Source organism: Centruroides sculpturatus, unplaced genomic scaffold, assembly GCF_000671375.1.
Source record: "Centruroides sculpturatus isolate CEXI.00-Female unplaced genomic scaffold, Cexi_2.0 scaffold153, whole genome shotgun sequence".
NCBI classification, from domain to species: domain Eukaryota; kingdom Metazoa; phylum Arthropoda; class Arachnida; order Scorpiones; family Buthidae; genus Centruroides; species Centruroides sculpturatus.
Window position 1 is genome coordinate 849,627 of NW_019384491.1, and position 26,704 is coordinate 876,330.

Consider the following 26,704-nt stretch of genomic DNA (forward strand, 5'->3'; position numbering starts at 1 on the left):
ATCCCTTTTACACCACCACAGAAGTAACAGTTTTAAAAATTGATTTTGAAGAAAACTTCTAATGAAGAAAACACTTCTAAAACAGGTAAAAATTGGTAGAAAAAGTCCACAAAGTTAAAAAAGAGGGACTTTTTTAACTTTGTGGACTTTTTCTACCAATTTTTTAGAAGTTTTCTTCAAAAGCAATTTTTAAAACTGTTACTTCTGTGGTGGTATAAAAGGGATTTAAAAGATAGACTCGAAAAATTTAATTTTTTGTAAATAGTCTAAAAACTTCAATTAAGAAGAAAGCATGTTTGTTCTCCTCCCATGCTTTGTATACAAATTCTTTAATGCTTAATGCCGCGTGTATCGTTGATTTGTTTGTTCGAAATCCGAATTGGTTTTGGTGCATATGACCATTCTTGTACAGGTTGATCCATTTAATAATAAGTCTGTCAAGGACTTTTCTCATTACAGAGAGTAGGCTAATTGGCCTGTAATCACCAGGACTCGATGGATTATTGTGTTTTGGGATTAACTTTATATTCGCCGTCTTCCATTTTGCCGGGAAGTAACCATGCTTTAGACATTCATTGTATAAATAAACAAATACGATTGGGATCTCCTCAAAAGCATTTTTTAACATTTCTGCTGTTATACCATCCAGACCTGGTGCTTTATTTCTTAGAGAAGAGATGGCATGTCTTATCTCTTTGAATGTAAATAATCTGCAAGTTTCATAGTATTCGTTAGTGTTTACTTCTATATCTGACAGGCCATCTGTGTTACAGTTATCCAAATTGGTATCTGTAGGAAAATGATAATCAAGGATCCTATTAAGGAAAATGATAATCAAGGATCGATATCGTAGTCTCCACTATCTTCTATTCCTTTGTTCCAATCAACAATGTCTGGTAGCTTAAGTTTCTTTTTATTTCTAAAGACAAGTTGATATGGAATTTCCCACGGACCTTTGGAGTTTGTCTTGTTACAAAATTCTCTCCGAGCTTTTGTTCTGGTAGCATTTATACTCTTTTTATACTCTTTAAGTAATTTTTTGTACTTATCACGAATTCTTTGCTTGGTCTCCTTGTCCAACGTCCTTAGATACCGCTTTCTTGTTTTGTTAATTATTTTCTTTTGTTTGTCTAGCTCATTAGTCCACCAATGGGTTTTTCTTTTGTTTGCAGTAATTGTCTTACTGGCTTGGTTGCCTGCATTTTGAATGTCTTTAGTCACGTGTTCAACAAAGGTATTAATGTCTTGTTTCATATTAATGTGTGGGAAGTCATGATTTATCCAAGTTTCATTAAATAAGTAACGAAAGAGATCTCAATTTGTCTGTTTTATGTTCACCTGAGCATTCTTGTTGATGATATTTATGTGTTTTATTTGAGTAAAGATAAACCTATGGTCACTTGCCAAGGTACATAATAAAGTTTCGCAATTCTCTACTATTTGCGCCAGTTCCGCTGACACCAGACAAACGTCTGTCCAACCTCTAGTGTGTGGCGTGAAAAAAGTCGGATGGTTGGTCATATTAACCGAGACTAAACCAAACTCTTCCATCAAGTTAGTTACCAGCCGACCTCTGTTATCCTCCTGTATATTAAACCAAACCTCCGATTTGGCATTTAAGTCGCCAGCAACAATCACATTTTCACTATCCACTTTTCTTAGTACTTTCTCAAGTTCATTAATACCTTCCTCATCGTTCATATATGGCGATATGTAGGTGTTTATTACATATAAAGGAGGGTTGTGATGTATTATAGCTGTTGTAATTATCTCAGAAGAAAGGTGTGGAATCAGTGCTATATCTATCAAATTATTGTTCACCCCTATACAGCTTTTTGGAGTACTCCCATTATTTTTATAAAGGATTTGCCAATTTCTAAGCCTCATTATTGAGTTTTTTACTGTATATGGCTCTTGAATTAAAATTAGATCAGCTTCAAGCTTATTAGCTTTATGCATCATTAAAGAGCTTGAAGCTTTCCCTCTTTGTGCGTTAATATGTAAAATATTAAGGCCTACATCAGAATTGTTGTGATGGTCTTTCTCTTGCCTATTATGATTTGTGTTAGTCGGAGTGTTTAGAGTATGATTACAGTCCATAGTCAGTTTTGTCAATCGTTTGAATCTTCAACTTTGCTAATATTGGACATTGGCTACTGAGTGTGTTGTGATTTGTTGACCTTTTTCTATCTGGCGGTAGGTTCCTATTAGCTTTTTTGCAATTTATGCAAAATGGTATTGTGTTCAGTAGTTGACAGTCCTTATAACGGTGGCCCTTAGAACAATGACTGCATTTTTGTTCTTCTGTGCAATCACGCGGAAGGTGGTTGAATCCACAACATTGATAGCATCGCGTGATTGGTATAAAATCATCAACATGTATATTAGTCCATGACATGGAGATATGCTGATGAGCTATTAAGATATTGCGGATATTTGGTGTTACTGATAAAACGGCATGTCGGCAATTTTCCTTTGCTTTTCCTCTCCTTAATATTGTACTGATTCTGCATGCATCTCTGACACTGTTGCTATCCATTTCCTTCCATATGTTGTTCTGTTCTATCATTACCTCTATTAGTTTTTCATCCGTGATGCTGTTAGGGATATTTAAGAGGATAACTCCTGGTCTTTTCCCTTCAGATATTTTACATTTGACTCTATCTCTGATTTCTGGAAGGTCCTCAATTGCTTCTTTAAGTTTTTTTTCCATCTTCCATACTTCCTACCCTAATACATATACCATTTGCATTAATTGTTTTGACATTTTTTATTTTTATTTTTAGTTGGTGCGGTTCTATTTTATTGAGTCTCTCATTTGTTACCTCTTTCATATTGATGTTCAGGCCTTCTTCGTTGTTTGGATATACTAAGACTGCTTGATTCCCTCCCATTCCCTCGTTGTTAACCTTTGTATTCAATGAATTATAAATTGTCTTTGTAGTTCTACTTTCCTCAAATCCGGTGCTAACCACCTCTGAGTATAAACGGGTCTTGTACTTTTCGTTATGATTTATTTCGTTTTTGGAGGCTCTAAGTTCTCTGATAACCCCATATGCATTCAAATATTCGTGCAGCACTTTCTCTAATTTCTACTCTGTTCTTATTGCAAATGAAATTATTACCTAGTTCGGGACATATTTTCTTTACTCGACTCAATAAATGTCTGGCTTCTCTCAATATTGGCTCTTCTACATTTTATTTTGCCTTCCTGTTGTCTAGTTTAGGTTTAGGTGAATCTTGTGGTGTTGGGGGCGGAGACTGTAGCTTCTCATTCAATAGCAGTTTGTCAGTTGGCTCCAGTCTATCTGATGGATACTGAATATGATCCATTGCCAAAAGAAAAGCAGCCCAATTTCTATATATGTACTGTACGTAACCGTCTTGATGGGACGAAAATGTTCTCGCTTTCATGATGTCTTTTTGACCTGTTCGTCTTTCACGTCGTCACCAGCTGTCGCACTGCCTCACTTCTCTCCTTGCTCTACTCTCTCCCTCGTTCTCCTCGTCTCCCCTGCAACCCCTCGTAATTTATTATCCTAACGGTTTTGAAATGTAACACGTCTAAATCCCACCTAGATGTGCTGGTGTAAAATAAATATACACCAATAATATTTGAAACCTACTATTATATTGACTAAAAGCTTAATAACTTGACGGTTAACTCAAAAGAGTAAAGATATTACATTCAGATTCGATAAAGTGACGAAAATTATTAAAAGCACCGTTAATATAATCAATACTGTTATACTATGAATTAAGTTAAATGTATTTTTACAATTAATTCCTTGAGCATCAGAATAAAAGTTGTAGTTGCGAAGATTAATTTAGAATAGCTATTACATCCGTTAAAAATTTCGCTAAAAAACGTTAGAAGACCATTAAATTCCATTATAACCGTCCAAAATTTAAAATTTTCCAATTAATCCCTACTGTAAAATCTTAAACCTTTATAATTCGATTAATATTAGACTAAACATATTGCTACCCCCTTTTATTGACTAAGCTAACTTCTAACTAACCCCCTAGTGCCGCCCCCAGAGATTCAGCCCCCCCGAAATAATTTTACGAAATTAAAAGTTAATTAACTATTTCCCAATTAGCATACTGTAACAATATATATGTCAAACGAACCAGGATCCAGAGTAGATTACAATAGTGTCATCAAAGATGTTGTGAAAACCTGAGGGCCCTAGGCCTCATTTAATAATTTTTATTAAATATGCTTAAATATCGACACAAAATATTACTTCGTTTTTGTGAAAAATTAGTGTTTTAGACGTGGGAAAAGATAGATAACAGATGCTACTTCCGTTAAAGGAAGTCCATACATCCTCTGTTTTTCCCTTATCCGTTAAAAATCTCACTTAGATGGGAACTTTCGACCCCTCTTCGCTTCCCCTTTCATCCGCTCACATGAACGAAGTTCAAGCCGATGATTGGACGAAAATTTTGGAATAAAAGGAGAAATCAGTCAGAATTTCGGAGTTCTTCGACAGATCCGAAGCATCTAAACTCCACGCAGTTTTCCTCCTGATGGCCAACGCCCAAAACGGAGTCCGATAGACTAAGTCCGAGTCTACACTTAGAAGAAGTGATATTTTTATATTTTGTGCACGAATTGATCTCCCTTACGAAAGGAATATGAACTTTATTTGCAAGGTGTCCTCTACCTACAGAAACGAAGACGACGACAACTAACAGGTCGTATGTTTAGAATCATTTTGTGAGCTCTCTCTCGATTGCGCATTAGCATAGAAAAGGTCATAGCCTCTAGCTTGTCGCTAAATGGTTGAAATCGAAATTTTTGTATTCGTTTGTTTGAGATTTATTAAATTTACTCTTGTTTTATGTTATAAGAATGTCTCCTCAATTTATTCCGAATCAGATCGCATACGCGTGTTTGTCCGCGCATCGATAAATTGACAAACTGGTGTCGGGAACCTGATGAGCATCCAAATCGCGAGATTTGGATCATTATTAAAAGCCCTCCTATAAGAACCTTTAAGATCAGATCTAGTGATCTGCATCCTAGAGAGCTGGTCTTACCGACTAGTGCCCATAAGTGGCGTAGATTGAGCTCTGCGTCTTTGGCTACTCTCACAATGTAATGCGATTAATACTTCTGGCACAATCACAAAAATTCCACAGAGCACAATTTATCACGTCTTCCCTCCTCAAGTGCCACTCCCATTCCCAGAAGCATTGATAGCAGGTAGATGTAATATGTTATAAAATATGCTCATTGCCATAAAAATTAGTGCACCAAGAAGTTGTCGTGTTACTGCAGAACTTGGCATGCAGATAAGTCTCAAGCAGATATGGAAACGATTAGAGTTAGAGCATCCTTTCTCAAAGTGAGCAATAACACCCCCTTGTGGGCACTGGAGTCTTTCAGGGGGCAGTAGAAGGCTTAGTGATTAAATATGAGTTTTATTTCTTCTCATTGAAACGTTCTTTGATCTCAGAAATAGGATATGGGTCACACCCTATCTATCTTATTTATATAATAATGAATGTTTAAACATTATGTTTGCAATAATTGTTTTTAAGATAATCAACAGATGGTAATGTAAAAAGGTAAGTTAAAAAATATGAGGCACTAGATGTTTTTTTTAACCTCAAAGTGGGCAGTGGTCAAAATAAGTTTGAGAACCAGTGAGTTAGAGCATGGTGGCTCATTGCATAATGCCAGCAGAGGGCATTAAAGTGCATTTCCATTGGCCTATAAAAAAAAGCATGCAAAGGCATCCTGTCTGTAGTTTGCCTGTTGCAGGGGGACGCTGTGTCACTAGAGATGCCTTTATGCCACAGTCAAAGACCGTATAAGCAACTAACTGAATTTCAGAGGGTTGAGAGATGCTGGATGGTCATTTTGTTGAATAGCCCACCACCTAAGCTGTTCTGATAACACTGTGAGGAGGTGTTGGGAACAGGGAAAGAGAGACAGATTGCACACATGGTGCCCATGCTCAAGACACTAGCCTGAGAGGACTGCTGGTCCTCCAACAAGCATGTATGCACACACACACACACACACACACACACACACACACACACACACACACAACACTCCACCATCTGGATACAGGTGGCACCATAATTACGGGCCCATGCTTATCGGTATCATTTTGAGGCACCTGAGTGAAGAATGTTCGGTATTGCAGCAGCCATTATGTGTGCTGCCATTGACACCACCCATCTAACCATCATTTGAAGTGGTGTCATTCCCCACAAGATTGGACTGCAAAAGAACGGAACCAAGTCATTTACAGCAGCAAATCCAGATTCAGTTTTTGAATGATAATGGCCGTGTTCTTGTCTAGACAACCTCTCTACTCTTTTAATGTAATGTACAGAAGACCCCCCTATAAAACGGGTTCATATAGTTTAGATTCCTATATAATGGCGAAAAAATTGTGACTGTATTTGTACAAACACACTAAAAAAAACTCGTATAATTCGGTAAAATGTCATCGCCGACTCGTGTCACGACAGGATTGGTCGAATCTAGACCAATAGCAGATATTGTACAAACAGTTCAGTTTAAATGAGCAGCATACCTACTAAAAACCATTTATTATTTAACGTCCATAAAAATTATATTTATATTAATGATGTCTCCTAAGTTCAGCGAATTTTTTGCAAAAAAAATAATTTATCAGGAAGCACACGAGCACCATTCGATGACAAACTCCACGATGAAAACAAGCTTAAGCAATGGCGTTGTCAAGTGGTGCACACTCAGTAAGTAATCCTACAATTTTTTGTTTATAGCGTAGTTTATACGGATTATTTCCAAAAAAAATATACGTATTTTGGAAATATTGAGTCGAATTAGTCTAGAATTGATTAATTTTATGGAAGAAAAACCTTTGAAATAGCCATAGTTCGTAAACTGCATATGTGCCGGGCTTTGATTGGATTATGTATTTAAGGACTTGTAGAAAATGGATCCATAAAAACTGGAATGTATCTACCGTGTTATAGGGGGATCGACTAATGTAATGTAATGTCTGGAGGTCTTATGGTGAACCCCTCAATCCTGTCTATGCTTTAGAGCAGCATACTACCCCAAAGCACTGTGATGTTCTAGGATACCATCACATACGAAAGCCAGTCACCTCTAATAACAATCCAAGGGACCAATGTAAGTGATATCCTGCAGCCATATGTGTTGTCTCTTATGGCAGGGTTCCCAAGAGCCATTTTCCAACAGGACATTGTTTGACCACACATAGCACATATGTCGCAGGACTGTCTATGCCACATTGTCACACTTTTCTGGCCTGGCCTGCCCTGTCTCAATTTGCCATTGATTGAACATGTCTGGATCATTTTGGACACCAAGTTGAACAGCTTAGGTTCAACTTGGCTGAACTGAATTATTGACTGATGCACTGACCCCCTGAACTCCAGATATCTGGAATTCAATTTCCTAGTAAACAATGAAATGTTAATTGCTGCTCTGTGTCAACTCAGCTTTCATTATAATAAGTACAGTACTTTCTCAGCAATAAAAACAACTGGAAGGCAATGCAAAAGACTGAAGAGTGACAACCAGCAAGATTTTCAGTTTCAGTACCCGATGCTGATATTGGCTGGTATTGATACTTTGACTGATACTGATACCGCTATCAATACCTCTGTGGTATCGGGACATTCTTACTATTGACATATCAGTTCAAATTAGTTGTTTTGTTTGTGAGTGACTTTCTAAATATTTTTGAAACAGTTGAATTGCTTTTTGTTATCAATGACTCTATTTTGCCATTTTTATATAAACGGTATTAATAGTCAACAGTGAATATTTCATGAACAGTTAAATCCATGTTGTTGAATTACAGGCAGTTGGCCATTTTAATCACTTTATTATATAAAAAATGTAAGATATTTTCAATGCTATCATTATTTAAGGTAGGAAACAAAATGCTAATGAAATGTTACTAATAATTTTCTACTTGACTTAAGTTTGAGAATTGTCATTTATTATTTTTTTAATTATTTTTTTAGGTAGTGTTACTCCTGCACATTATGATGAACAACAAAACTTTTTTGCCCAGATATATGGATTTAAAAGATTTATATTATTTTGTCCCGAAATGTATGAATGTTTATATCCTCATCCGGTTTGGCATCCACATGATAGACAAAGCCAGGTAAGTGAGAAATTGTTAATTCTAAGTTGTATGTAATATTTAAGAAATTTAAAGGGATTTTTCAATATTTTCCCTGTGGGGGAAAGGGACAGGATTAAGGCTTACCATGAAGAACTTGGCTTCTATTATACTATTTTAGATGTGGTTTTTTGCGTTTTTGATTGCGTTTTAATAGGGTACATGAACAGAATATACACTAAGAAGGGATTTTTCGAAAAATTCCCCCCCACGAGGGAAGTGTTATACATTTATAATAGATACATTTTGAGCCACAACAACGCATAGCGGGGTCTGCTAGTATCTTTATATTTTTTAAAATGTAAATACCATTGTCCAAGTTTTAATTTTCATGTGAATGTATTGTAAAATTATCTTTCAGTGTAGGTCTTCAGATTAAAATAATGCTGAATGCTCAATGACATTTTGAGTAATTATGAATAGTTTAAATTAAATGAGTACTTCTATCTGTTGTTTCTTTAATGACACTTCTTAAGACATATATGAAAGGAGATAAGCTGAAAATGCTAACTGTCAAACTGTAAAAAAAATTGAAAAATTGGAATATACTGTGTTTTATGATTACTGAATTATTAATAAACTTTTATGTATTGAAAAGAATGATTATGTGCACACATTTATTTTTTAATGGTGTGTGTTGTGTGTGTGTGTAAGATGATTCTTTTAATATACAAATCTAAATGATTTATAAGTGTAATGTTGATTAGTTGGGAAGCTTCTTTATCTAAATGGTAACTGTTGTCTTAAAGTCCTGCATTATAGGAAATAAATGTTTTTTCTTTTTCCACTGTTGTAAGATGTTGCTGTTTAATAACAAATTTTGTTAACACATTTGAAGAATAGTGTTGTTCATTTCTTTGTTTCCTAATGCTGTATTTTAAAGCCCTTTTAATCATACTACTATAATATAATATAGAGGCTAATTTTTGAAGAAGAATGCTTCAAACTATTAATTCAATAGGCTGCCATGTATCTCTATTATTATAGAGTATTATATCAATAAATATTTGTTTGATGTAGAACAATAGGCAAAGCAAATATCAAAATACTTAAATGTAATTTTTGTATTATTTTCTATTTAAAATTTGCAAATTGCATAATTTGACAATATATTTAAATAGTTGTATCAAATAAAATGAAAATCATTTCAAAATATTTATTCAATAAAATTACATTAATGACTTTTCTAAGTAATCATTTGTATAAATATATATTAATTTTTATCATCAATTGCAAATTTAGATATTAGGAATATCTGTACTCTTAAATAAAATATTATATACTTTCATTTTCTTTCTTACTAGTTTGGCACGGAGTCATTTTTATTGGTCTGTGGTAAGAATTTTTAAAATTCTTAAGTTATTAGTTTAAAATAACAATCCATTTCCTTGTCTTTCCAACACTACAAATGTTGTGCATTATTTTGTCTCTAAGTATTGTTAAATCTTTCAATTTCAGTCCATTTTTAATTTCTATGATTTCTTTTGTACATTAATGATTAACATCATTTTTAAGTGTGCTTGTTTCTTAAATTCTATACCTTTTTGAGTCGGAATTTTGCTTAGTTTTTCTTTAACTATTTCTATAAATATTTTAGTAATTTTGTTACCTATTTCGTATTTTGTTAAAACTGTGTACATATTTATTAAAGATATCTGTAACAGTTAATTTGTAATTATTATTATTAGTAGTAGTGAAAGATTTAAATTTTTAAAATACAGTAGTGTCGATTATCCGAATCAATTGGGGACTGGGGTTGTTCGGATAACTGATATTTCGGATAACCGATTATGCATGAAAAAATAGTTTAACGTATCCGATGTTGAAATTTTTTTCCGTTGCGTGTCGCTTTGCGTTGAATTTTCGTCGATGTTAAGCCTAAGGAAGACTATTGTATCGCTAAAAATTATTTTTTTATTTTGTACAAACAAAATAAATATATTGAAAAATATAAAAACAATAAAAAATTATACTTCAGATGTTAATTTAGTATCAGAAACATAAATATTTGAGTAGCCGAAGACATAGCCAAAGATTGCAGCGCCACAGCACTGGCAAAAATTTAAATTTGCCGACTGGAATTCTTTCGGATAATTGACGTTTCAGATGATTGACTTTCGGATAATCGACGCTCTACTGTATTGGATAATGTGATGTGTCCTATAACAATTTGCACTAATTTAAACTAATTACAGCAGCAATTCTCTTTAGCATGAATTCTTATAATATTTAGTAAAGAAATAAACAATGAATAAATGCTATTTTCAGAAACCAAACAAATTGTTTTTAATCGGAAACATTTTCGTCTTTTCATAAGAACCTTCTCAGCAGAAACTCTCTTAAATTGCAATGGAACGAATACATTTTTAGAATGTCATCACATTCGAACATTAAATTAAACAAACTACAAAAAGTAAATAAATAAATAAATTATAGATCTTTAATTTATGAATTTATTTAAGTATTATAACATAAATAATAGTTAAGTAAATTAATTAAATTGTACATTTAAAAATTCAAATAATGAAAATATTATGTGAAATAATTGTATAACACAAAGATATAAGCTGCTCTCTACCTCTTCTTTTGATCTTGAACAACTTTCCCCTCATCTTATCTCTAATTACTTTTCTAATTCAATCTCTTACTTTTTGCAGAAAAAAATTGTAATTTTGAGTGTTTAAAACTTCAACCCATCTACAATCTAAAATTATGGAGTCATTTGCATTAATTACATTACTTTTGTGTGGAAAAAAAAAAAATATATATATATATATATATAGTTTCCCCAATAAATAAAGAAATATATAAGTAAAATGAAACTTACCATTTCAGACGAAAATTATTTTCAATTATTTATGGAATATCTAAAAATGTACACGAAGTTCAGTACGGGAGAGCAATACTAAATTGCTTCTTAAGCTTAGTTTACACTGAGCGCGGTCGCTAGCGAATCGCGCTCAGTGTAAACTAAGCTTTATGTACTAAACGACTTGAGTCCAAGCTTTTATAGCAGAACGGTAAGCACATGATTTGCACATGTCTTCAAATGTGATTAGCGTCAAAAATAATTAGCAGACTAAAGCCATAAAATGTAAAACCTCTTTAATCCTTAAGGCTGTTTACCGAAAACTCATCATCCTTAATGGCATTGTTCACTGAGGCTGAAAGTTTGCTGATANAGATATATATATATATATACAGTAGAGTGTCGTTTATTTGAAAGTTGGTGATCTGAAACGTTGGTTAACCGAAAGCATTCCAGTCGGCAAATTTAAATTTTCACTAATGCTGTAGTGCTGCAATCTTTGGCTATGTCTTGGGCTACTACAATATTTTTTTTGTTGGTGTGTGTGTTTTAGCTGGCAGCACTGGCACTTTTGTGTGGTGTTTTTCTGAGGACTGTGTGTCATCATGAATCGAATGTTTTTGATACTAGATCAACTTCTAAAGTATATATTTTTTGGTTTTTATATTTTTCAATATATTTATTTTGTTTGTAAAAAATAAAGAAATAATTTTTAACGATACAATATCCATGATTATTATTTTAAAAAGTTTACATTAAGCTTAACATCGATGAAAATTCAACGCGAAGCTATATATATATATAAATATAAACATATAACATTGTTCTATTGTTCTATAATGCTTATGTTGGAAGAATTTAATTTAGTAAGTAAAAACCAAAGAGAACACGAGGGGGCACTGTTGTGATTGGCACTAGAGTTAAAGTAGTAAAGTGAAGTATGTAAAGCATAACTAAATTTCCTGTATTCTTTTGTTTAATATTTTGTAAGTAAAGGTGTTTAGATTATAACTGAAGGTGTCTTTTCTTGGGAGAAACAAAGTCTAATATTAACAGCTTAACATATGTTTGTCTGTCCAGCTTTTTATTATAATACGATTTTTTCAAAAAACTTGTACTTCATTATCAAGTGCCCATTTTGTTAATGATGTAGCAATTTTTTTGTCTTTATGAATCTGTATTAAATGTTCTTTTAGGCATTGCCATAGAGTTCTGTACATCAATCCTACATAGTAGAAGCTATCATTTGTTTTTTTAAGGTTGACCATATATACTCTTGCCTTATACATTTATTTTATCTCTTCCTTATCCATACAAAGTAGTTGCCTAATAGAAGGGACACATCTGATAGCTAAAGAAATATTATTCCTTTAAATGTAAGTATTAATTAAACCGGCCATCTTTACTCCTGTATTTACTCATATCTTATTAGTAGCTCAATCTTCTTTCTTATATTCATCATTGGGACCAAATTTGTACTTTTCTGCTGCTGCTTTGATGAGATTTTTAATAACCTTACTAGGAAAGCCATGTGTAACTGCTGTCTGCATAGTATATAGTACTTGAATGCTTGTTCTCTGTCTATCATTAAAGAAGAATGTGTTATAGCTCTTTTTATTAAAGTTCTAAAAGTTTATAGTTTATGAGCCATTATGTCATTTGATCTCCAATGTATGTAAGAGTCATAATTAGAAGGTTTTTTATATACTTTCATGGCATGTTATTTCCCAACTTGGAGATGTATAGGTCAAGAAAATTAACTTTTTGTTTGCTAATTTGATCCAAATTAAGTTGTATTCCTACAGAATTGTTATTAATTTCCCTTATAAAGTCTTGTATTTTTTATATCATCATTCCATATTTTGAAGATTTCATCTATGTATCTACAAATAAGTTTTATACTGCTGTGTTATATTATATGTTGTATAAGACTGACAAAACTTAAATTATTATTTATTACTACTAAAGAGGAGACACTCGTTATGGACTGTATGACAGACGACAGCCGACTTTCGTTTTTTGTTGGCCGCTATGTGTCGCCACCAGTATATCGTAACACGTCCCTTTTTTTTTGAAAATACAAACATTAACAATATATATTATGTTTACAACTTTTGTGGACTTTCATCATTCTCAGTAAACGAAAATCTGCGAGGCTTATTTATCTGCCTGCCCGAGCGGGTTGTCAGAACACGGGGTTGAGCTGAGACAGGTTCAGTTATTTTGTCAGGTTCTGCTTGACTATTTGCCTGCTCAGGAGTAATTGGACTAGATGTAGGCATGCTGTTAATTGTATCTTCTATTTTCCAAGTTGGCACTTCTGTTGTTCTAGGAGTCTTCAATAAGTGATGTCTGTTTCTTCTATAGTGAATTCCATCTGGTGTTTTAATGACATATGTTCTGGGCATCGGGCCAACTTTGACAACAGATGCAGGTGACCATGGTTCTTTTGGACTCTTTTTATAGTATACTTCATCACCTTCCTTTAAAGGTGATAAGACTTTAGTGTGCTGGTCATAATAGGTTTTTGCTTTACTCACTTCCTCTGCACGGATTTTGTTGTAGTGTTTTATATCTATGACTCTTGGCCTCAACACAGTTTCGCTGACAGGAAGTTTCATTCTCAGTGCTCTAGACATCAGGAGTTGTGCTGGAGAATATCCACAAGGCAAAGGCGCGTTTCTATATTGTAGCATTGCGATGTATGGATCTGAATTATTTTCACGACACTTATTAAAAAGATGTTTAATAGTGCCAACAGCTCTTTCAACAAGACCATTGCTCTTGGGATAGTGTGGACTTGATGTTCTGTGAGTTATGTCCCAACACTTTAGGAATAATCTAAATTCTTCTGAATTGAAGGGTGGACCATTATCAGAAACAATGACTGCAGGAATTCCATGACGCGAAAAGATTGCTTTTAGATTTGTTATGACCAGCTTAGCATTATTGGAACTGACTGAGACTAATTCGAAATATTTAGAAAAATAGTCTATGACTAGCAAATAAGTAATATTATTATAATAAAAAAAATCTATGCCTACTTTTTGCCATGGCAGGTTGACATGCTCATGTGGAATAAGAGGCTCTGCATTGTTTGCTTTTCTGAATTTAATGCAAGCGTGACATTGTTCTACTTTGTTTTTTATATCGACATTTAAGTTTGGCCAATATACAACACTTCTTGCTTGTCCTAGACATTTTTCGATGCTCAAATGACCTTCATGAATAATGTCTAGTATTTTGGAACGAAGACTTAAAGGAATTACCTTTAAACAATAAACCCTCGATGACATGGAGTTCCTGACGTATATTAAAATAAGGTTTTAATTGGCAGTCAAGCTTGTTTCTTGATGTAGGCCACTCAGTAAGACAATATTTCATAATGATTTGAAGATCTGCATCCATCAGGGTCGCTAGTTTAATCTCCTCTAGATGTTCAGGAGACACTGCAAGATTAGTCATCAATAAGTTGGCATGTATACGGAGATCCTCCTCTAGAGAATCCTCTACATCGGGTAGATCTACTGGAGCCCTACTTAAAGCATCTGCTATGAACAGGAATTTGCCCGGTTTATATGTAACACTCAGATCATATTGTTGCAGATTCAGCATCATACGTTGTAGACGCACTGGCACTTCAGACAATGGTTTCTTAAATAATGTCTCCAAAGGTTTATGATCAGTTTCCACAATGACCCTATGACCGTAAATATATTGACGAAATCGATTACAACCATACTGAATTGCATACAGCTCTTTTTCTATTTGTGCATAACGTGACTGACACTCTGTCAATGACTTTGATGAATAGGCTATGGGTCTGTTATTTTGTAGTATGACTGCACCAACTGCCGCCTTTGAGCTATCCACAGACAATGTTAAAGGCTGGTTGGGTTGGAAATAAGTTAAGACTGGTGCATTGCTTATTACTTCCTTTAATAATTGAAACTCTGACTGCTGTTTCTCTGACCAATGAAACGCTATATTCTTTTTTAACAATAGACGTAGGTTGAAGGTTTTATCAGCTAAGTTATCAATGTAAGATCCCAAATAATTTACCATTCCCAAAAAACGTTTAAGTTCCGTTATATCCTTAGGTGCTGGTAGGTGACATATTGCACTAACTTTAGCTGGATCAGGACACATTCCATTTTGGCTAAAAATGTGACCTAAATACTTGACTTCTTTCATTAGAAAATGACACTTATCTTTATTAAACTTTAAATTAATTTGACGAGCTTTTTCAAGGACTTTTTGCAGTATCTCGTTATGAGATTCTAATGTTTGACTATAAATCAGTATATCATCAAGATATATCATGATTCCTTGTATGTCTGAGAACCAATCAGTCATGATTTTGTGGAAAATTTCTGGAGCACTTGACACACCATAAGGAAGACGTTTAAATCTAAATCTACCAAAAGGAGTATTAAATGTAGTTAACTTCGAACTGTTTTCACTCAGTTTTATCATCCAGAATCCAGACTGTGCATCTAAAGTTGAAAAATACTTAGCACCAGCTAATTTTGACCTCAGTTCTTCTACAGTTGGTAATGGATAATGACACCTCTTTATTGCTCTATTCAGATTTCTTGGATCTAGACAGACTCGCAATGACTTATCTTTCTTTTCAACAATAACAACTGAATTTACCCATTCGGTAGGCTCACTTACTTTTGCTATAACATCTAAAGACTGCATACGTTCCAGTTCTTTTTTAAACCTTTCGTTTAACATAAACGGTATTTTCCTAGGCGGTTCTATCACTGGTACTATATCTTTGTAAACGGATATTTCATATTCTCCTGGTAGACAACCAAGACCCTCAAATACATCTTTATACTGCGACAGGACTGACTCATGATTATTGATATTAAATACTCTTTTGACTAAACCTAGTCTTTGGATTGTAGGTAGCCCTATAATGGTCTGACTATCAGTATTAGTAATTACAAAATGAATACTAGCTGACAAATTATCATTGATTACACCATTGACTAACACCACTCCCAAAACTGGTATATCATTTCCTGAGAATGACGTAAGCCTTACAGCCGTAGGTTGTATTTTTCTAGCAATTTTTAAACTTTTATAATTTCTTATTGACATTACATTAGCCTGAGCACCCGTATCCAAATTACATTCTAACACTTTGTTATTAATCTTAAGTTTTAGGATCCACGGCTCACTTAACCAATTGTTATTACTATTAATAGATCTAATGACAAAGAGATNTTACTAACAACAAATATGAAAGACTAAGTGCAACGTTGTAACAAATTTCATTTCCGTCCAAGTTAAGAATGATATGACTCATCGAAAACTGCGCGAACGAACATAAACAGTGACGTAATCGTCCGTTATCAACCGACTCCAGACCGATTTTGAATTTGTAAACTGTCATTGCAACGGACAGTTGACATTGTGCTCTGGAGGAACAATTTGTATCACTCTTGCTACGGATATAATTCGTAATCTGGAATTTTTTGCATACCTTTTTAATACATATTTAATTGCAGGTCGCAAAAAAATTTCAAATTTTGAAAAATGGCTCGGACTATCAAGGAGCTTGGCCACCCTGGGTATATAAAATGGATAATCAATATAATTGCAAGAATTCCAAAATTACAATTATATTTATTACTTGCACTCTATGCATGTGATGGTTAGTTGGAGTTTTTTGCCACAAGGCCAAGCTGTGCTATGTCAAATAATTTTGTAGAAATAAACAGAGTGGGTGATTGGTTATCGAACATAATCTGTTCCAAGACTTTTTTCACTATCTGAATTGTTCATTAATTAATTAACCGATTGTCAATTTACCATAGATTTCTACGGGAATCTAATTAATCCGTTCTGGAGGCCCCCAAAAATAAAAAGTTACATTCTTTCTTACTATGTTTATTTATATGTAATAATAAAAATACATATATACACAGTCTTGCATTTTTATTAGTCATGTTTTTTCCGTTTGTAGGGGTTAAAGAATCTGTCCAACGTCGATTGCTTTTCTCTCTTTTTCAGGATTTTTTGGAAGTAATTAATAGCATTGTCATTGTAGAGATCCCTAAGTCTATTAACCTCAACTTGGTTTGGATGCCATTCTATAAGAACCATTTCTCCTGAGTGACAGTGGATGCTCATAAGCATCCACATACAGGCTTTAAACAGGAGAGGTGCAAAAAACACCAGTGACCAAACACAATGCTTGATGGTGAATTGAATCCAGCATCTGAAGAGTAGATTCTTTCACAAATCTTTGAGAACATAAGGGCCGTATAAATCCTAAGCATAAAACGTTTATCTGCTTCCCAGAATGAGCAGCTTAGTACTTTTACAAGGTTTAGAGACTTTAGACATCTACTCTTCAAGTTGGGTAAGTGTGGCAAGGAAGTCAATAATTGGTCGAATGGAACACCCAGAAACTCAGTTTCTTTCACCATTCAAATTTTAACCCATTTAGATGAATTTCAGGTTCATGATGCAAATTATGCCAATGGCAAAAGTAGATGCACAAGGTGTTCTCTGCATTAAAGTTAAAACCATTGATCTTGGACAAACTGTATATGCAATTTAGGGAAGTTTGCAGTTGTCTCTTGATGAAACTCATATCACTAGAATGACAGGAGATGTGAAAGTTATCTATGTACAGTGTGTGTTTCACACTGAAAAGGGATACAGTTAGCTATGCTGTTAATTTTAATTAAAAACAGAATCACACTCATAATAGAACCTCGAGGATTACAAGGCAGCATACAAACAAGTAAAATGGCAAGACCGTATCTGGGACAAGACCAGGTCTCTGAGACTCACTACTAAGCAGAATCACTTTGACACTCAAGGCGAGTCTCGTTCTCATTCTCCAATCTTCTTTGGAATCACTGGTTTTGAGCGCAATCTTTCAAACTTTGCCAACCACAACCACAAGGTTGTCCATGATGCATTTTCAGTAAAATTAACCTATCCAATTTTGAAATTTCTCAACATCATGAATAGGGTTGCCACCTCATAACTTAGTTTTGCCCAGAGACAATGATTTAAGAAACCAAAAAAAACCCAAGGATGTTTCCATAGAAGTCTTAGGAGGTGAAGGGTCTAAAGTACAATGAATACTAGCTGGCCACATTTTTCTAGATATTTTTCAAAAATTACACTTTTTATTGCAATTTCCAACCACCGACTTAATTGAACATATATGTAATAAAATCTATTAATTAAAAAAATAAAAAACTATTGGATGTCGTTTTTGACATCAGAAAGTAGCTTTAAATAACTTTACTGAAAGAACTAGAAAATCCATGCACTAGAACTTTAGAACAATGAATGAAATTTGATAAAAAACTCCCATAAAAAACAATTAAGTGTTAATCATGCGACATTAAAGGTTGATTAAAATAGCAATAACATTTTTTACGCAAGCAAAAATTTTTGGAAAAATTTGGAGACTAAAAATAACTTACTTTCAACCTCGTAACCGGAGTTTAAGTATAATATTTCAGCTAATGTTTTCGATGCCCCTTCTGGGCTCTTCCTCAGGAGGAAGAGCCCAGAAGGTTACGAGGTTGAAAGTAAATTATTTTTAGTACATTCCAGTGTGAAGAGTAAATTAAATTTGGAGACTAAAAAAGCATCCAAAAATCAAAATATATATATATATTTTTTTAAGAGTCCAACAGAACCATTTGTTATGTAACGCTATTTAACCTGCTCGAGACCGACTAGACCGTGAGATGATAGGAGTAACTATATACTATAACTTACCATTAATCATCAACCAAACACTGATTATCAAACTGTCACCTATGTAGGCTATATCATGTCACTGTCAATAGACATCTCTTGACAGAACTGTCACAAGAGAGAGTATGACTACATAGCACACAGCAGCACTGCACTTACACCAGTTATAGATGTTATGTCCTTAAGCCAATGACCACCACAATAGTAATTCAGTACAAGGGGGAAGAAATATACGCGATGGTTTGCATATAATTTTGTACCTTTTTATTTCAACTTGCACAACCCAGAGAATTATTAATTAACTCTGGAGCCCAGAGGTAACTCATTGAATCCCGGAGTCTCCGGGTCAAACCCGGATAGGTGGCAACCCTAATTGTGTGTCATCCCAGGTTGAATTTTTGTCAATGCCTAATGAAAATTTCCTGTTTTTGAAAAAATAATCCTGGCTATCATATTGTCCGAAATTATTTTTTTATTTATAAAAAAATATAATATATATATATATATATATTATATTTTTTTATAAATAAAAAAATAATTTCGGACAATATGATAGCCAGGATTATTTTTTCAAAAACAGGAAATTTTCATTAGGCATTGACAAAAATTCAACCTGGGATGACACACAATTAGGGTTGCCACCTATCCGGGTTTGACCCGGAGACTCCGGGATTCAATGAGTTACCTCTGGGCTCCAGAGTTAATTAATAATTCTCTGGGTTGTGCAAGTTGAAATAAAAAGGTACAAAATTATATGCAAACCATCGCGTATATTTCTTCCCCCTTGTACTGAATTACTATTGTGGTGGTCATTGGCTTAAGGACATAACATCTATAACTGGTGTAAGTGCAGTGCTGCTGTGTGCTATGTAGTCATACTCTCTCTTGTGACAGTTCTGTCAAGAGATGTCTATTGACAGTGACATGATATAGCCTACATAGGTGACAGTTTGATAATCAGTGTTTGGTTGATGATTAATGGTAAGTTATAGTATATAGTTACTCCTATCATCTCACGGTCTAGTCGGTCTCGAGCAGGTTAAATAGCGTTACATAACAAATGGTTCTGTTGGACTCTTAAAAAAAATATATATATATTTTGATTTTTGGATGCTTTTTTAGTCTCCAAATTTAATTTACTCTTCACACTGGAATGTACTAAAAATAATTTACTTTCAACCTCGTAACCTTCTGGGCTCTTCCTCCTGAGGAAGAGCCCAGAAGGGGCATCGAAAACATTAGCTGAAATATTATACTTAAACTCCGGTTACGAGGTTGAAAGTAAGTTATTTTTAGTCTCCAAATTTTTCCAAAAATTTTTGCTTGCGTAAAAAATGTTATTGCTATTTTAATCAACCTTTAATGTCGCATGATTAACACTTAATTGTTTTTTATGGGAGTTTTTTATCAAATTTCATTCATTGTTCTAAAGTTCTAGTGCATGGATTTTCTAGTTCTTTCAGTAAAGTTATTTAAAGCTACTTTCTGATGTCAAAAACGACATCCAATAGTTTTTTATTTTTTTAATTAATAGATTTTATTACATATATGTTCAATTAAGTCGGTGGTTGGAAATTGCAATAAAAAGTGTAATTTTTGAAAAATATCTAGAAAAATGTGGCCAGCTAGTATTCATTGTACTTTAGACCCTTCACCTCCTAAGACTTCTATGGAAACATCCTTGGGTTTTTTTTGGTTTCTTAAATCATTGTCTCTGGGCAAAACTAAGTTATGAGGTGGCAACCCTATTCATGATGTTGAGAAATTTCAAAATTGGATAGGTTAATTTTACTGAAAATGCATCATGGACAACCTTGTGGTTGTGGTTGGCAAAGTTTGAAAGATTGCGCTCAAAACCAGTGATTCCAAAGAAGATTGGAGAATGAGAACGAGACTCGCCTTGAGTGTCAAAGTGATTCTGCTTAGTAGTGAGTCTCAGAGACCTGGTCTTGTCCCAGATACGGTCTTGCCATTTTACTTGTTTGTATGCTGCCTTGTAATCCTCGAGGTTCTATTATGAGTGTGATTCTGTTTTTAATTAAAATTAACAGCATAGCTAACTGTATCCCTTTTCAGTGTGAAACACACACTGTACATAGATAACTTTCACATCTCCTGTCATTCTAGTGATATGAGTTTCATCAAGAGACAACTGCAAACTTCCCTAAATTGCATATACAGTTTGTCCAAGATCAATGGTTTTAACTTTAATGCAGAGAACACCTTGTGCATCTACTTTTGCCATTGGCATAATTTGCATCATGAACCTGAAATTCATCTAAATGGGTTAAAATTTGAATGGTGAAAGAAACTGAGTTTCTGGGTGTTCCATTCGACCAATTATTGACTTCCTTGCCACACTTACCCAACTTGAAGAGTAGATGTCTAAAGTCTCTAAACCTTGTAAAAGTACTAAGCTGCTCATTCTGGGAAGCAGATAAACGTTTTATGCTTAGGATTTATACGGCCCTTATGTTCTCAAAGATTTGTGAAAGAATCTACTCTTCAGATGCTGGATTCAATTCACCATCAAGCATTGTGTTTGGTCACTGGTGTTTTTTGCACCTCTCCTGTTCAAAGCCTGTATGTGGATGCTTATGAGCATCCACTGTCACTCAGGAGAAATGGTTCTTATAGAATGGCATCCAAACCAAGTTGAGGTTAATAGACTTAGGGATCTCTACAATGACAATGCTATTAATTACTTCCAAAAAATCCTGAAAAAGAGAGAAAAGCAATCGACGTTGGACAGATTCTTTAACCCCTACAAACGGAAAAAACATGACTAATAAAAATGCAAGACTGTGTATATATGTATTTTTATTATTACATATAAATAAACATAGTAAGAAAGAATGTAACTTTTTATTTTTGGGGGCCTCCAGAACGGATTAATTAGATTCCCGTAGAAATCTATGGTAAATTGACAATCGGTTAATTAATTAATGAACAATTCAGATAGTGAAAAAAGTCTTGGAACAGATTATGTTCGATAACCAATCACCCACTCTGTTTATTTCTACAAAATTATTTGACATAGCACAGCTTGGCCTTGTGGCAAAAAACTCCAACTAACCATCACATGCATAGAGTGCAAGTAATAAATATAATTGTAATTTTGGAATTCTTGCAATTATATTGATTATCCATTTTATATACCCAGGGTGGCCAAGCTCCTTGATAGTCCGAGCCATTTTTCAAAATTTGAAATTTTTTTGCGACCTGCAATTAAATATGTATTAAAAAGGTATGCAAAAAATTCCAGATTACGAATTATATCCGTAGCAAGAGTGATACAAATTGTTCCTCCAGAGCACAATGTCAACTGTCCGTTGCAATGACAGTTTACAAATTCAAAATCGGTCTGGAGTCGGTCGATAACGGNGTATGTAGGATATATATATATATGTATATATGTTGTGGATAGTATGTAGGATATACATATGTATATATATGTTGTGGGATATATATATATCCCTTGTATCCCTAATCTTACATAATGTATGTACAATACCTCTTTTTTATAGTCTATGGGCACTGCTGTTACTTGGCATAATACAGAATTTTTCTTACAGCTCTGTGAATCCTGTTAACAGAAACAAAAAGGTTCCATTCCAAGAAAGATATTGTAAGGTAGGCTTACCATAATATTTTTTTCTCAAACTGGGACAATTTTGAGAAAATACTAACAACAGAAAATAAAGCCTACTAGGATAAGTATAGTACCTATGATTGAAAAGGCTATATAACCAGGGTGGCCAAGCTCCATGATAGTCCGAGCCATTTTTCAAAATTTGAAATTTTTTCGCAAGCCGCAATTAAATACGTATTAAAAAGGTATGCAAAAAATTCCAGATTACAAATTATATCCGTAGCAAGAATGATACAAATTGTTCCTCCAGAGCACAATGTCAACTGTCCGTTGCAATGACAGTTTACAAATTCAAAATTGGTCTGGAGTCGGTCGATAACGGACTATTACGCCACTGTTTATGTTCGTTCGCGCAGTTTTCGATGAGTCATATCATTCTTAACTTGGACGGAAATGAAATTTGTTACAACGTTGCACTTAGTCTTTCATATTTGTTGTTAGTAATTTAAAAGACATTTTGAAACACATACGGAACGATAATAATTTTTAAAAATATAATAACACAAAAATGAAAAGGGAACTCGGGTACATTTATCGAGAGCCACAAACAATCCTTCAAAGAGCCGCATGTGGCTCGCGAGCCGCAGGTTGGCCACCCCTGTTATATACTAAATGAGGTTTGAAGATTACCAGTAATATTAAAAGTTGTTATTTTTCAGAAATGTTGAGTTAGGTTCATTATTGCTATTTATAATTGAATTGTACATTTTAGTCTAGTCATTTAAATAATTTTTAGTTGTACAAAATATTTGTGTCTGAGATTTTATATTTAATTTCCATTTAGAACATCGGTGATATGCTCATTCAAACATAAATGTTACTTTAATTGCAGTGAAGTAAAACAAGTTATTTGCAAAATTTGATAAGATTTGTATTGGGGGCCATTCAAATATTACATCAGCAAGAATTTGCTTTTTTTTTTATTTTAAATCTCCCCTTTCGTTATCACTAGTCAACAGAAATTAATGTAGCTCTTGCCCATAATTATGTCATTGGACAAAAAGTTAAAATCAATTGCAAATATACAGCAATTACTTTCAGACAATTTTGTGATGATTGAAGATAAAAGTAAGTGATTAGTGTAACCTTAATTACCAACAAAACACCTTTCATCTTTCATCAGTAATCTTTAGATACAAACAAATTTTCCTCTCCATATAAACTATTGATAGAATACTTGAATGGTCTTTTTTTATATATTATTGAAGATACTGAAATCATAAATACTTCAATTAGAATTGGTCCAAAATGACTGAGTATTTTACAATTTATGTTTATATATGCAGTTTATGTACAATATTTTTTTGTGTATATATTTGCTAAAACAAAAATATTTATATAATGCATACTGTCATTCTCTGCAACTTCAAAGTTGGCATGGAAAACATGTCACTTAACCCAAATGCAGTGAAATACATTGACCCAAATTACTTTTTCGATATCTATTTTTGTTAGTAGCTTATTATAGATGTTGTTATAAAGTAGAATGGAAAAATGAGTATTTGAGAAAGAATTGCCTAAGCTAAAGAGAAAAATAAGCAATGCCACTTACTAAAAATAAAAGGAAGTGAACAAGCAGTCTATTGGCATTATCAGAACAAGAATTAATTACTAAGAACAAAATAGAAGCACTTTAAATAGTATATAACTGTCATCCTCAGGTACTGTGGCAGTTAAAACACAATAATTCAAAAAATAGAATATTTTCAATTTGCTTGTTGTGCACAAACATTGAATTCAAAACTTTGTTTTAAAATACAAAATTATATGTCATTACAATATATGATGATAACTGTTTACAAAATTAACCAACTTAATATATACAGAACTAATTGACAGAAATACAAAAATTATAAATGCTGGAGTCCCTTCCCCTCAGCATATTCCTTTCAAATAGCCACACAATCTAGGTTTGCAGTAAGTTGAATAGCACAATACAAATTTCAGGAATATCAAGTATGGGAGAATTGCATGGAGACATTGCTGAAATAAATAACGACTCCCAAATGAGTAAGGTTCTTTTATCCAAACAGTCTTTTATCAATGGAACCTGTGACTAAAGGGAATCAAAGTTATCTTCATGTTTTTCTCAAGATTTATTAAATATCTATGTATAATATTTTCAAGATGTTCTGCTAGATGCATCTGAAACACCTAGTGGCACCTATATACAATAAAGTTGTCCCAGTTAATGGATTTTGTAAAGGTACATTGTAAACACCAGACTTTTCAAAGAGTATAAATTTCTCTCATTGCAAAGAATTCTATGCAATATGGGCTAGGGAACTAGTGGCAGTACAAACCCAAAATTTTTAAAGGCTATACAAATACACAAAAGAGGAGAACCAAGGTACAAGATAACTGGGGCACAAAACCAACTCCTTCATATGAAGTAAAGCGGATGGTAGAAATAACACATTTTTTTACCCTATTGACTAAACATTTTAATTTGAATGCTCTTAAATCAGGGTCTGCCTTCCGTAAAAGGAGGATATCATCAACATATCTCTTATATAAAAGAATATTGGAGTAGAACACCAGTAGGACCTTCTCTTCTAACTGATGAATCATTATCTCGCACAAGACTCCTGAGATGGGGCTATGCATCAGGATCTTGCATCCTTGGAGGAAAACCTTACCATTGAATTTGAAGATAGGGTTATAGCAACTCAAATGTTCTAGTTCCACTATCTATAGGTAGAGTGTATCATCATTAACACGCCAGAACAACCAATAGCAAACTGCATAGAAACAAGGGAGAAGTTTGATAGAGTGGTACAGCGACTTAGTCTAAAACTGTTAGGTGGCCTGGAGGGCCAACATTTTGTAATTGCTGGACCAGTTAATATGAGCTACAAACAGAGTAAGGGTAGCCCTCTAAATGCTGATTGAGCAGTGTGTGGATGTACAGTACTTCTCCAACAAGTGGTTAGGAGATCTAGTCTTGTCCATTATTGGATGGAGTTGCTGGCCCTGTTTGTGGATTTCAGCAAATGTGAATGACCTCGGAATATCCAGTGAGTCCTTGGTTGATCTAGCTATAGCTAACCATTTAGCTAACTTAGTACATGTAAAGCACTTAACTCTAGCCTACAGCTTATTAATGATTCGGTGCTCCATGCCTTCACATTGTGTTCATTCTATATACTGTTGCAAACTTTGTACATAAGTGTTCCTTTTGATAACTACAAAGGATTTGCTTTTGTCAGCCCCAATTAGAGTAATGTTGTTCCTCCTCAACCAGCATATAGTTCTACTCAGGTTATTCCTTATCTTTGCTATCTCTGGTGTTTCTTTCATATTTCTTTGAGCCATAGAAATAGCTTTGAATTTGCTGTGGCCAGAAATTGTCACTTGTTATCTATGATGTGGCAAATGATTTCTACTGAGAATTATCACCAGGAAGTAATTTAAATAACACACACCTCAGAAAAACCTTTAACCGATGTGAAATAAGATTTAATAGTACAAACGTTTTCAGACCCCTCCTGGGTCCTTCTTCAGATAAAAATCGTTTGAAAAGTTAATAAATACGAAAAATATTCGTTTTGAACGATTTTTTAAAATCGAAAAGATAGAATGGAATCACGTGACCTATAGCTCTGAACGTCACAGTTTCCACGTCATAACGACAGCTATTTAAATATTTTCCATCTTTTTTAAAGTTTTTATGAATAACTTTGTCGTAAAGCATAAAATACATCACATAATCTCAGATAACCCATTTACTTCCTTTAATTTTAGGTTTACGGTTCACCTAATCCTCCTGTTGTATTAGGGCCTGCCATGCCAAAGAGAGAGAGATCTCATCTCGAATTAATAGGTGATGTAGTGCTGTATGCTCTGTATATTTCTATTTGCTCCAACCATTTGAGATGGTCTAAATATGAAGAGGTGGTAATTAATTTAGCATTTGCAAAGTCTGCAGTTATTTCTGGATCAGACGCATAAGTTGATAAGGAAGTGGTACATTTATTTTGTTGAATATCACGCATGGTTTTGGCAAGGACTCATCATCGTTTTGGCAAAGACTTAATTTACATAGGCTCAACAAAACGAGCTGTTGGGATCAGATTGAAAGAACACATACGTGGTATTCAACAAAATAAATGTACCACTTCCTTATCAACTTATGCGTCTGATCCAGAAATAACTGCAGACTTTGCAAATGCTAAATTAATTACCACCTCTTCATATTTAGACCATCTCAAATGGTTGGAGCAAATAGAAATATACAGAGCATACAGCACTACATCACCTATTAATTCGAGATGAGATCTCTCTCTCTTTGGCATGGCAGGCCCTAATACAACAGGAGGATTA

The 26,704-nt window shown here is 33.9% G+C and overlaps 1 protein-coding gene across 3 annotated transcripts in view; it reads left to right on the plus strand.

Annotated features, from left to right (window-relative positions):
- Nucleotides 1–6,805: 6,805 nt before the first annotated feature.
- The window catches only part of LOC111621785 (hypoxia-inducible factor 1-alpha inhibitor-like), a 44,077-nt gene continuing 24,178 nt past the window's right edge, over nucleotides 6,806–26,704 (plus strand). The window contains exon 1 of one of the 3 annotated variants that reach the window (XM_023364033.1): nucleotides 6,806–8,159. In XM_023364033.1, the coding sequence (XP_023219801.1) occupies nucleotides 8,103–8,159 (57 nt within the window). In that variant the 5' untranslated portion in view covers nucleotides 6,806–8,102. The remainder of the gene's footprint in view (nucleotides 8,160–26,704) is intronic. The other 2 variants (XM_023364035.1, XM_023364034.1) reach the window with 2 other exon arrangements.